We start from the raw sequence: 12,666 nt of genomic DNA, 5'->3' as shown, positions 1-12,666 counted from the left end.
ACCATGCCCAGTTTAGGCAATAATAGATTCTGATGTTTATAGCATTTTGATTTCTCTATGTAATTTTACACTATTTAGTATGTATAATGATGAGGTTCCATTAACATTACTATATTTCATGGAGTATTTGGACAAAAAACATGCCTATAATTAATATCTTAGACCAGATAAGAATTATTTACATACTAAAATTTGTCCTGCCTGAAGCTCTGTGATATTGGGAATTGCTGTGACAATGTGAATCATGTTGTAAACAAGGACAAAAAATATTGTGGCTTTATAGATAATATATATATGTAAATACTATTTTTTAACATAAGGAAGACATTTTAAAGGAAACTAAATTAGGATTTGTGATGTCACTCTTTTTCATGTCTGAATTATGGAAGTCATGCTTATAATATTTAGCAACAAGATTTAAGTTACTGTAGTGAATGTATCTGAGCAACTAAAATAGGTCAATTTTAGTTTACATGTTCCACTTAAAAATAAAATGAGCATTGGTTTCTTATTGAAGCCATCACATTTTTTAATCTCTTAAAATACAGATTCTTTGAAAAACATAATTTGTAAATTGTAGGATGCAAGAACATTTGAGTCTGCATTTAAGTTTGCCAACTGTCAAAAACCTCAATATATTCGGCATTTGTGTATTAGTTCATTCCATACACTAACTATTGAATCTTAAATATAGTTAAAATACACACATGGTTATTAAATTCAATATATTCCTCTAAAAGGGAAATGTTACCTGCAGCTATAATATTAAATAAAGATAAATGACTTAAATATTGTCAGGATATTTTCTCAGGCAGGAATGTGGTACAGCAATCTGTTCACCTACTAAAGTTTGCATCTCCTGATGTACGTGTCATTTGTGTGCACACTCACACAGGGCATGAGGTGGGAAGCATAATTATTGATGTGAATGTATATGTACCACATACATGAAGGTGCCCGTGGAGGCTAGAAGAAGGCATGTGGTCACCTGAAACTGAGTTCCAGGTGGTTGTGAGCTGCCCTGACATAGGTGAGAAGAACCAAGTTTGGGGTCCTCTAGAAAAGCAGCAAGTGTCTTAACAGCTGAGCTATCTCTCCAGCTTCCCAAAATTGTGTTTAACATTAGTAATTTTAAAGTGAGAATGTGCCTCGAGTGGTGGGGCACACCTTTAATCCCAGCAGCTCAGAGGCAGGCGGATCCCTGTGATTAGGAGGCCAGCCTGACTTATGGAGTGATGTCAGGACAGCCATGGCTACACAGGGAGACCACGTCTTGTCAGAATGGCAGTGGGAATTTACCGTCAGAGTGTTAACATTAACACATGCCACTTCAGAAAGCCTGTCTAAAAAACTTGCAGCATGGAGTATTGAGGATGTAGCAATGTTATTAGAAGCAGTCATATTTTAGGATATATAAAGAAAAGCACTACACTTGGAAATAATACAACTGAACGCCTTGTGTCTAAACGCACACACAGGTTTATATATCCATGTTTAACTTGTTGAATCATTTTGTACAGGAAGAGAAACTAGAATCACATTTTCAAAACCTGGCTACTTTACTTGCTCCAATATACAAAAGAATGGCACCTGATGCATACAATAATCAGGTAAGTTTAAGTGATTATTGATGAGTCAAATATTTGTTTATTATTCATAACCTATCCAGTCCAGAAGTATTTTTGTTTTTTTGTTTTTTTCAAGACGGTTTCTCTGTGTAGCTTTGCGCCTTTCCTGGAACTCACTTTGTAGACCAGGATGGCCTCGAACTCACAGAGATCCACCTGCCTCTGCCTCCTGAGTGCTGGGATTAAAGGCGTGCGCCACCACCGCCCGGCCACTTTTCCTTTTCTTAATGTATATGAGTGCTACCCAGCATATAATATACATATGGAAGAAAATACACACACACACACACACACACACACACACACACACACACACACGGTCCCCTGGAACCGGGGTTATGATGGATAGACAACTCTAAACCACTACGTGGGTGTAGGGTCTCTGCAAGAACAGCGAGTGCTCTTAACAGCTGACCTGCAGCCCCACTCTTTCTCTTAATTGTTAAAACTACTTGTAGAATTGCTCCTAGTATGTGAATTTTGCCATCAAAAAGGTATACTCTTGGGTCTTTTCAGCCTTAAAAACCAAGTTTTTAGTCCTAACTGATGTTTTATCTACTAATTTACCTCTCTGTGAAGATTTTGTTGAATATATTTACATCATGTGACCCTGACTATGCAGTCTGTTTTCACAAGATTATCTTTGTCTCAAAAATGTGCATTACATTTATTACACATGGGTGGGTCCAGATGTCAGATTTTTGCTAGGCATTGTGGATTTGCTTACTTCACAAGTACTAGGCTCACTAGTTAGCAAGGTGATGAGGTCAGAAATTGCTCCAGATTGATTCCCACAACAAAATCATCCAACGAACCCATGTGAAGACCTGTTTATAATATAACCACACAGAGGCATCAAGAGATCAGTGTGACTCCTACGTGTTTAGAAATAAATTAAAAAGCAAATATAAAACACAAACTGCAGCTGTCACATAATAAAAGCTAGGAAGGGATGCACACAGAGATAAAGCTGTTCCTAAGTATCTGGTACAAAATTTACATGTGATATCAGCCTATAGGACCCATCAATCTACTTTTTGAGTGTGTGTTGGAGGTGAGAAAGGATGAAGTGATAGAATTTTTATTTGAAAAGCAGCAATCTTACACATTTTGGAAAGTAACCATAATCAGAGGTATCGTCTATACAGATTTTCTTCCATCTCATACAGTTTCTTTTTACATGGGTTGTTTGCTTGACTATGTAGAAGACTTTAAATGTGATACAATCCTCATTTGTCTGTGGTGGGTCTAGCGAGAGTAGGAGGGAAAACCCCCGAGACTGGCAGAAAGACTGCAGGGAATGAAGAGAATGGACCTGACTTTGTTTTTATGTTATGTGGGTATACCTAGATCAAAGTTAGACTGAATTCCATAAATGCCACTTTCACACATGTTCATGGGCAGGTTATATTTAGGAATATATGCAATTTGTGTATATATATATAACACATATATTTGTGTATATATATATTTCCACTAACAATTAGTGGAAAAAGAGGCCATGAATTTGAAAGAGCAGGGTGGGGGTTGGAGGGAGAAAAGGGAAGGGAGAAATTTGGGACCTGGCAGGGTAGGGTGCTTACTTCAGTGTGTGAAGCCCTGAGTTTGATCCCTGGCATCACACAAGCATGTGCCTGGACACACACACACACATACACACACATTTTTCCTCAGCAGTATTGTCAAATGAAACTTGTGTGCCCTATTTTTTGGCATTTCATTATTTTCTAGATATAAAAGTACAAAATAGTATCAAATAATCTCAGTCTCTAGTACCTTCCCACTCACACACACATTCTTCTCAGATTGAATTTGAACACAGAGCTCCAGAGTGCCGTTTGGGTCTGAAGGAAGGCCGACCATTCTCCGGGGTCACTGCATGTGTGGACTTCTCTGCTCATTCCCACAGAGACCTGCACAACATGGCAAATGGCTGCACAGTGGTAAGTGGCACCCTAGGATCCTAGCAACATCTGCTGGTGAAAAGCCCGGGTTGTGTGGTGCTGGCTCAGAAGAGATGTGAATTGTGTTCCAAAGTGACCTTCCTTGGGCACAACTAGCACTCTCTCTTATGAGTGGCACATTAGGAGAAACATGGACAGCCACATGAGAATTTGGGCATTCTTAGCACTAAGCTAAATCATATCTATACATTGTTATTTCAAATGACTTATGAAGAAAACCAAAATTGGGGCTGGAGAGATAGCTTAGTAGTTTAAAGTGTTTGCTGCTCTTGTGGAGGACCTGGGTTCCATTCCCAGCACCCTCTCAGCCTGCCTCACAGCCACCTCTAACTCCAGGTCTAGAGGATTTGGTACATTCTCCTGGTTTTTGCAGTCATACTAACATACACATAGACAACACATCCATACATACAGTTAAACATCTTAAAAAATTAAATTTCAGCTTTAAGTATGTAGTGAATTATAACCAAACAAGTAGGAAAAGAAAACACACACTCACACCTTCACTAGCATTTGCAAGACAAAGTACTGATTCTCCTGGCAGAGAAATACAAATGAAAAGCACGTTATCACTGTCGGCATGTTATCACCACCACAGTTTGTAATGCGCAGTTGAGGAAGTGGTTCAGCTAGGAAAGCCTGACAGAACTGAATTGGATCCCCTGTGCCTTGTAAAAAAAAAAAAAAAAAGCCAGTGCTGTAGCAGGTGACTAAGGATGCCTAAGCACTTCCTCCAGCACAGGGGAAGTAGAGGCTGAAGGATCTCTAAAGCTTGCTATCCAGCTATCCAGCCAAATCAGTGTATTTCAGGCTCAGTGAGATAGTAAGGTGATAAGTAATTGACACTCAGTGTCAATGCTCATGACACAAGCTCAGTAAGTCCAAAGGAGCTCATGATGATGCCTACATATTCCAGTCGACACGACGGATTAACACATCCTTGGTTATAAACAGATAAAGCTCTGATGCAGAGCTATCAGTCCTAGTTAGATTCAGGAAACAAGCTGCTCATCACCCTGGTCAGCCCCAGCCATTGGTGACTGCTATAATCTGTAAAGTGGAAGAAACACAATAACTCAGCCATGCCGTCTGTTCTTCATTCCAGCAAGGTGATTGGAGTGGGAAGTGAAAGAGCCTGCCTTTGAGCGATCACAGGTTCTACAGCAAGACGGAAGGGCACTCTTGATGAGAGCTGTGTAGTGATAGACATGCAAGGGAAATGTATTTGGAGACATGAAGTTTGGAAAGCATTCTTCACAATTCCTCACATTACTCATCTAGAAAGATCACATTCCTTTTAAGGGGGAATCGCCCGCATTCATTTTTATATCTGTGACCAGGTTATTTTTATGTCAATTGGCATCTTGTAAATTTTTCTTTCTTTTTTTTGGGGGGGGTTGTTGTAGGGGTAGGGTTCAAGACAAGCTTTCTCTGTAGACTTGCCAGTCCTAGAACTTGCTCTGTACATTAGGCTAGCCTCAAACTAACCAAGATCCACCTGCCTCCTGAGTTCTGGAATTAAAGTCATGTACCACCACTGCCTGGCTGTAAAGTTTCTTGAGCATAGTAAATTTTTTTTTTTTTTTTTTTTTTTTTTTTTTTTTTTTTTGGTTTTTCGAGACAGAGTTTCTCTGTGTAGCTTTGCGCCTTTCCTGGTACTCGCTTTGGAGACCAGGCTGGCCTCGAACTCACAGAGATCCGCCTGCCTCTGCCTCCCGAGTGCTGGGATTAAAGGCGTGCGCCACCACCGCCCGGCCGAGCATAGTAAATTTTTTAAACATGGATGGATGGTTAGGAGTCAGGTATGAGGGAAGCTGAACTGTGTTGTATTGTCATCCTTTACATGGTTAACCTCTTGAAAGAAAGAAATGATCTGTCATGTGGGAAGCAGGAGATTGCTTCATTTCATCTGGAAGAAGCAGATCCTCCCTGAGTTCTAGCTAGAAGTGCTTGACAAACAGCCACTTCATAGCGATTCCTGATAGATAGACTTGAAAAAGTGTAAATGTGAGGTTCTCTATGTCCTCCATTTGTACATTGTCTTCACTAATGACAGGCAGATCTATATGCATGCCCTTGATCCAACACACATGTGGATACTGGGAGGGAGAAACCTTAGCATGTATACTTTGTTTTGGTCCTGCAACTGAGCCTGGAACATCTTCCCCTCCCCATCAGGTGTGCACCCTCACTAGAGAAGACAATCGAGAAATTGGAGTGCGGCCTGAGGATGAGCAGCTCCATGTCTTGCCCATGTACATACTTGCTCCTGTGGATGAGTTTGGGAGTGCTGAGGGTCAGCAGGAGAAGATACGAAATGGGTCTATTGAGGTTTTGACCTGTTTTCGGAAGAAGAAGATAAAGTTAGCAGTGCGGGCCAAGAGTGACCGACAAAGAAAACTGGAGGCCAAGAAAGCTGCAGCTGAAAAACTCGCTTCCCTGGAGAACTGCTCGAAAGGGATTGAAAAGGACAAGTCTTCCTCCCGTACAAAGCAGATGGAAACTGCAAGTCAGATGAAGCAGCTGCCAGGTAAACTCCATGTGACATGTGCTAGCTGGTACCTGGGGCTGTCAGCAATCATGGTCTGAGTCTATACCACAGTCTTTGCTCAAGTGGCCAGGTTGAGGCTGCACTGGGCTTGTCAGAGTTTGGTGTACCTCCCATCTCAAACTGGAAAGACATTATACAGGTCGTTTACATGTCAAAAGTAACGGCAGTCATGCACTGACAGTTCACCAAGGTTAAGGAGGGAGCATTTGGACACAGATCCAATGGAGCCAGAAGGTCACAAGACTTCAACAGGTCAGAAACTATGCAAGTAAAGCCTCTCAGAATGCAAAACAGCACACTGACAAACAGTAGAAGGGAAGACAGGAAACTTAGGACAACTCTAAGTCATTAAGCCTAGATACAGATAATTCAAATAGTACTGCACTGAAATGAGTTTGCAAATGCAATTTACAGGATAGAGGGGAAGGTGAGTATATTTTTCCACAGACAGGTTTGATCTGGTTTAGGTAAGGTTCCACACTCATCAGAAGAGTGGTAGTCCTACTAAAGAATGGACATAGAGCCCCTTCCTTGCTTTATGTCTACAATTAGAGCTACTAAACAGCAATCCAGTTTTTAGAAAGTCTTGGCTTGACCACTGATTTGTTTACAACCAATCCTCTTTGCTTTGAGAGATGAACATCTCTTTCTTACTGGTTTCTGTGATGGAAAGCTGTTCATGTCTCAGAATTGCCACTGCAGGTCCAGTTTGTAGCTTACAAGTCTACAAGGTGTTCTCTGCAGTTGTATAAGATGATTTTTAGAGCCAGGCAGTGGTGGCGCACGCCTTTAATCCCAGCTCGGGAGGCAAAAGCAGGCAGATCTTTGTGAGTTTGAGGCCAGCCTGGGCTGCAGAGCCAGATCCAGGAGAGGTGCAAAGCTACACAGAGAAACCCTGTCTCGAATAACCAAAAAAAAAAAACCACTAAGATGCTTTTTAAGTATAGATAAATGCCATTCTTCTTGTCGTTTTAATTCTACAACAAAGTCCTGTCAGATGCCAGATATTTGAGAGTCGAGTCAAATAAACATGTTCCCTTCCTCCAGGAACAGTAGAGGTAAGGGGGGCACTATTATAATCCAGTCCCCCGTTACCAGACTATGTTTGCATAGAAGATGAGGATATGGCCTAAGTGGAGGGAAGGGAGGGAGATAGATAGAGCAGGCAGAGGCATTTTGAGTGACTCTGGAAACACATTTTTTTTTTCAAAGTTCAGCACGTATTATTCTAATACTTCAGACACAAAAGATTATGTTGACAATGTTCATCTTTGCTTGGGGGGATTGATTGCCAATGCTGTTGCATGTATATAAGTATCTCCACTAGAGCTCTTAAAATAACAACCCACTGTATTTGTTCCTGCTCTCTCCTTAGAACAATTGCGGCTTTCAGGATCAGTCATACAGCAGCCCCAGCCACTCCAGAGGTACCTTCAGCAAGTGCCGCAGTCACACCAGCCACAGCCACAGCCACAGCCACAGCCACTACAGACACAGCCACCTCAGCCACAGCCACAGCCACAGCATATCTTGCCCAGTAACACTCAGTCTGAGTCCATTGGCTCTTACTCCACCAACCCATACACGAGACGGCCCAATCCACTTAGTCCTTATCCAAGCTCTTCACACACTTCAGATATTTATGGAGATGCCAACCATATGAACTTTTATCCCACCTCATCTCAAGCTGCAAGTTCATATTTGAGTCCTTCTGACCCCATGAACCCCTACCCTGGGCATTTCAATCAGAATAACCAATATGCAGCATATCAGTGCAATGGGAATGTGTCCGTGGACAACTGCTCTCCTTTCTTAGGTTCTTACTCCCAGTCTCAGCCTGGGGATCTGTGCAGATATCCAAGCCAGGACCATCTCACCAAGCTGAACCTCCCACCAATCCACACATTTTACCAACAGAGGTACTTAAGTTATGGAAACCAAAACATGCAGGGAGATGCCTTTACCAACTGTCCTATAAATCCAAATGTACACTACCTGGCAACTATTTCTGCTTATCCCACCCCTGAGATGGATGGCCATTTCATGGGAGCTGCCTCCAGATTACCACACAGTATGAGCAATCCAAACACAGACCTCAGAAACAGTGAGCATCATCCACCTTCTCACACGACCCACAACTACACCACAGCAGCTGCGGGCAGGATGAACAGCTCCGACGACGCCTTCCACAAGGAGGGTGCCATGCTCTTGCACACGGTTAATGGGCTATCAAGGGTGCTTCCAGGGTTTAATCATGGTAGTACTGCTTCTGCCCAAGGTCTACTACCCAATCCGACTGAGAGCAGTCGGGAGAAGCAGCCTGGGGCAGCAAGCCAGGACATGGCTTCTTCTGTGGAGGAGGCTTCTTCTGTGGAGGTTTGGTCAGACAGTGAGCACTGCTTTCTGGATCCTGACATTGGAGGTGTGGCTGTGGCTCTAACTCATGGATCAATTCTCATTGAGTGTGCAAAGCGAGAGAATCATGCCACAACCAAAGTAAATAATCCTAATCGGGCTAACCCCACAAGGATCTCACTTGTATTTTATCAGCATAAGAGGCTGAATAACCCAAAACATGGTTTGGCTTGCTGGGAAGCCAAAGTGGCAGAAAAGAACCGAGGGAAAGAGGAAGAGTGTGGACCAGACCATGTGTCTCAGAAAAGCCACGGCAGAAGGGTAAAACGTGAGCCCACGGAGTTGCAGGAACCTTCTGAGCTCAGTTACCTGCGCTTCATCCAGTCTCTTGCTGAGAACACAGGGTCCCTGACCACAAACTCCACAGTGACTACATCTCCATATGCCTGCACTCGGGTCACAGGGCCTTACAACACATTTAAATGATGCTGTCCCTTATGCCAGACCAAGAACAACCTCTCTCTCATGGCATGGGCAGTAGGGGCAGGTCACAGCATCCATGACAAATGCAGTGTGTATGTGTGTGTTGGGGGGGGGGGGGGATGTCAGCTCACCAGCAAAATAGGGATTAATTTTACCATTGCACTTAATCTCCACTGACTTCCCAAGTGGTCACTGGAGGCATTCAGGAAGAAGACCAAAGCATCCTATGCAAAGGGAAGGTGGGAAGAAAGCGCTCTACAATTCCTATTTTCAAAACCACTGGTTCTCTTATTGGCTATGGTCTTTTGTGTGTGAGATGTTCCCTTCCCACTCTACACATGTGACCACTTCTGAAACCGTTTGCATTAGTCATGGGACACAGTACTGTAGTAGGACAGTTGCAGGAATCATCTGGTGCTGATCTATGATGTACCGAATACTGGAATCGTGGCTTTTTAGCATGCAGTTTTTACTGTAATATCTTAATATTAACTTATTTATCCAAGTAGCTACAGGAAGATTACGTGAATAATGGAAAAACACTGAATTCGTTTGCGTGTTACATGAAATGGTGCTACAAAAATGGTGTCTTTAATAGCTGAAGAATTTGATGCCTTTTTATCATGCTACCAGTGCAGTCTTGGTGCCCTTGAAGAACTGGGGTACCTTCCATTTACATTTCTGTCTTATTCGTACACAGCTTACTTTTTAAAATGTGGACATTTTAAAGGCCTGGATTGTGCTCATCCAGTGATGTCTTTGTAGGACTATAAACATAATGTATACATATACACATTTTTATATGTGCAAATACGTGTATATTGAAATATTTTAAGTGGTGTTTTAGAAGCACTTTGCCTACCTAAGCTTTGGCAACTTGAACAATGCTAAGGTACTGAGATGTTTTTTTAAAAAGTTTACTTTCAGTTAGGATTAAAAGTTTATTTTTTTTTTAAAGGAAAGCTTTTAAAACATTTGCTTTTAGCCATGTATCTGGTGATGAGCAGTATTCTTTGTTGACACGGCCTGTAAAATCCAAACCGGAGCTGAACGGATGTGTTGGTCCACAAAACACATGCTTTCTGGTGCTCATCTTACATGCTATACTAATGGTATACAAGTTCATTGCTTCTGTGTGTCCAGTTTCAGATTCTCTGCTAATGCAGGCAATAACTAGCTGAATGCTACAGAGCTAGCCAAGCTTGTCCACCTTAGCTGTCTGGTGGGTCTGTACATTCTTCAGGACAGCAGCAGGCTGCCTCTGTGTGACTCATGCATTGCAATGTCATTTCTTTGCTCAAGTGTTCGAGTTACCAGGAAGCTGAAATGGACTGATGCCTGCGTCAGATGAGTAGACAGGGTTGAGTCCATGTGAATCTGTTGGTTACAAAACAAAATCCCTAAACAAAATAGGCAGCTGGTTTGCTGTGGTGATTTCAAATCATAATTTGTATAAAAAGATAAAAGTTGTATAGTAAATTAAATTGTAAAACAAAACTTTTTTAATGAAATGCTTTAGTATTTTAGTACTGTAAAAAATTAAATATATACATATGTATATATAGTATATATATATATATATGAGATTGAAGCAAAATTCACATCACGATGGTGCTACTCAGACTGCTACACAGATGCTAATGTGAGCTAAGAATTGATTATAAGTTTGAGTGATGTTCCTACTTGTCATATACCTCAACACTAGTTTGGCAATGGGATATATTGAACTAAGTGAAAGCTTATAGCATTGTATACCACCATTTTTAAAAAGTCTTTTTATTATTAAAACATACCGTTTTTTAATACTTGATTTCTTAGCAAGTATAACTTGAATTTCAAACTTTTTGTTCTAAAAATTCAGGGATATTTCAGCTCGTTCTCCTTATGCCAACATGTCATCTGTGTTTATGTAAAGTTGTCAGTTAATATATTTTTCAGGGATTTAACTCTTATTTCAAATCCCTCCTATTTTGTTTGTACATGGACTGATAACTGAAACTAATTTTGTAAACTTGTTGACTTTTGATTATAAAGAAAAGCATTTTTAAAGTTTGGAGAGTTTCAGTGATTTTAAAAAGTAAACAATTTAAAATAGAATACACTGACCTGATAAAGGGAAACTTGTGAAGGCAAAGGTCATCACGTGGCTGTTGGCCAAGTCCTCAAAGGTTTTTGATCTAGTAATGCCTACAGGTTCCTGTCCATGGGTGTCTTTAAACAGTCCTAGAACCCGGTGGTGTGCTGTGCAAAAGGACTCTTGTTACATTGTGGCCTAAATATGCTGTTGCTTACCAGCTTTTCAATTAGCTTTGTGATCAGTGGAGACCTTTGTAATTAATTGGTCACATTTTGTCATTAAAACTTTCCAAATGTCTGCTTGGTGCACACACACACACAAGTTTAATGGTTTCCACACCATGATGTTGAGTCCACACCATCAGGTTCCTGCAGGTGCGTTTGGCCATTTTGAGGCATCCATTAATAAGGTATGTTTGCTTTTACATGTCACCCACTGTCATTTGTCCAACTGCTGGCCAACAGGAGCAGGGAGTGCGGTTTAGAGAGGGTGGGTCGTGTAGGAAGAGAGGCAATTAAATGACATGCAACCTCTCAATTAGATCAAATGGAAAGCAGCCCAGTGATTGGCTTCTACAGGAGTAGGTTGACTACAGAGCCATACTTGAAAGTGTTTCTGCATGGTGTCAACATTGCTTGAATGAATTTTTTCATCCTGATTGACGAACAGTGAGGGATAGTTCACTTTACAAAGGTAGTTGTTAACTTAGGAAAAGTTTTTGCAGTTTGACACTAAGATATTGAGCTTCTGTGTGCATTTTTCTATGGATTATTTTTTTAACTTAGTTTCATTCATGAGATACTGGGTTTGTTTATAAAATCTGAGGGTGGTTATAAATACTGTAAGTATTGTAATGTTATGCAGGCTATTTGAAAGCTGTTTATTATATCATTCCTGATAATGCTATGTGAGTGTTTTTAATAAAATTTATATTTATTTAATGCACTCGAAGTATCCTATTGCAGAAGTTTCTATTCTATAAGGTAAATTGGGACGAAGTGGTTTTTTTTTTTTTTTTTACAGTTCCTTTTACACAGTTCTTCCACATGTTCAATTAAATCGAAATGAATACCCCAAAGCTGTTTCTCGAGTCAGGGTATCTGTTCATCACCCCCTTTTCTGCTCTCTTTCACCCTATTTATTTCCTCCACACATAAAGACAGGTAATCAGGAATGGAGTGATCCCAGCAGCTGATCCTAGGATGTCATTTCAGCTGTCAGCATCAGCTGGTGCCCATTCTCAGGCTGAAGTCCTGGTCTGAGTCGGTGATTGCAGCCTGTTCATGCTCACTCCTCAATGTCCACGTCCTGCCTATGCAAGGCCTGCAAGAGTCTGGTGCAGGAAAGGTTGCCTGAGCAGTACCAGCTCTACCTGTCCCATGTGGCTCTGGGAGGCTTGAAGCAACAGTGCCTTCAGCCCCATCTCTTCTTTGCATGCCCATCATGTCAGTTTGCAACCCCACAAGCACTCTGGTTGCAATGCTTCCCAGATCCATGGGGCATGGTTAACAATTATGAGAGTCTTGTAGCTTAATTATTCCCAAATTGGAGGGCAATCATTTTCATCATTGCCTATAATAAGGGAACTTTCTTTTCCATATTTTTTTA

General features: G+C 41.3%; 1 protein-coding gene across 4 annotated transcripts in view; it reads left to right on the top strand.

Annotated features, from left to right (window-relative positions):
- Tet2 (tet methylcytosine dioxygenase 2) overlaps positions 1 to 12,003 on the top strand; it is an 85,797-nt gene extending 73,794 nt beyond the window's left edge. For 2 of the 4 annotated variants that reach the window (XM_052730158.1, XM_052730157.1), the window contains 4 exons: positions 1,521 to 1,610; positions 3,434 to 3,571; positions 5,771 to 6,122; positions 7,519 to 12,003. In XM_052730158.1, the coding sequence (XP_052586118.1) occupies positions 1,521 to 1,610; positions 3,434 to 3,571; positions 5,771 to 6,122; positions 7,519 to 8,984 (2,046 nt within the window). In that variant the 3' untranslated portion in view covers positions 8,985 to 12,003. Of the gene's footprint in view, positions 1 to 1,520; positions 1,611 to 3,433; positions 3,572 to 5,770; positions 6,123 to 7,518 lie in introns of those variants that run through there. The other 2 variants (XR_008216283.1, XM_052730159.1) reach the window with 2 other exon arrangements.
- Positions 12,004 to 12,666: the final 663 nt, after the last annotated feature.

Source organism: Peromyscus californicus, unplaced genomic scaffold, assembly GCF_007827085.1.
Source record: "Peromyscus californicus insignis strain IS unplaced genomic scaffold, ASM782708v3 Scaffold_9__1_contigs__length_137607984, whole genome shotgun sequence".
In the NCBI taxonomy this organism is placed as follows: domain Eukaryota; kingdom Metazoa; phylum Chordata; class Mammalia; order Rodentia; family Cricetidae; genus Peromyscus; species Peromyscus californicus.
Note: the sequence above shows the minus strand (reverse complement) of the source record. Positions and strands in the feature narration are given on the sequence as shown.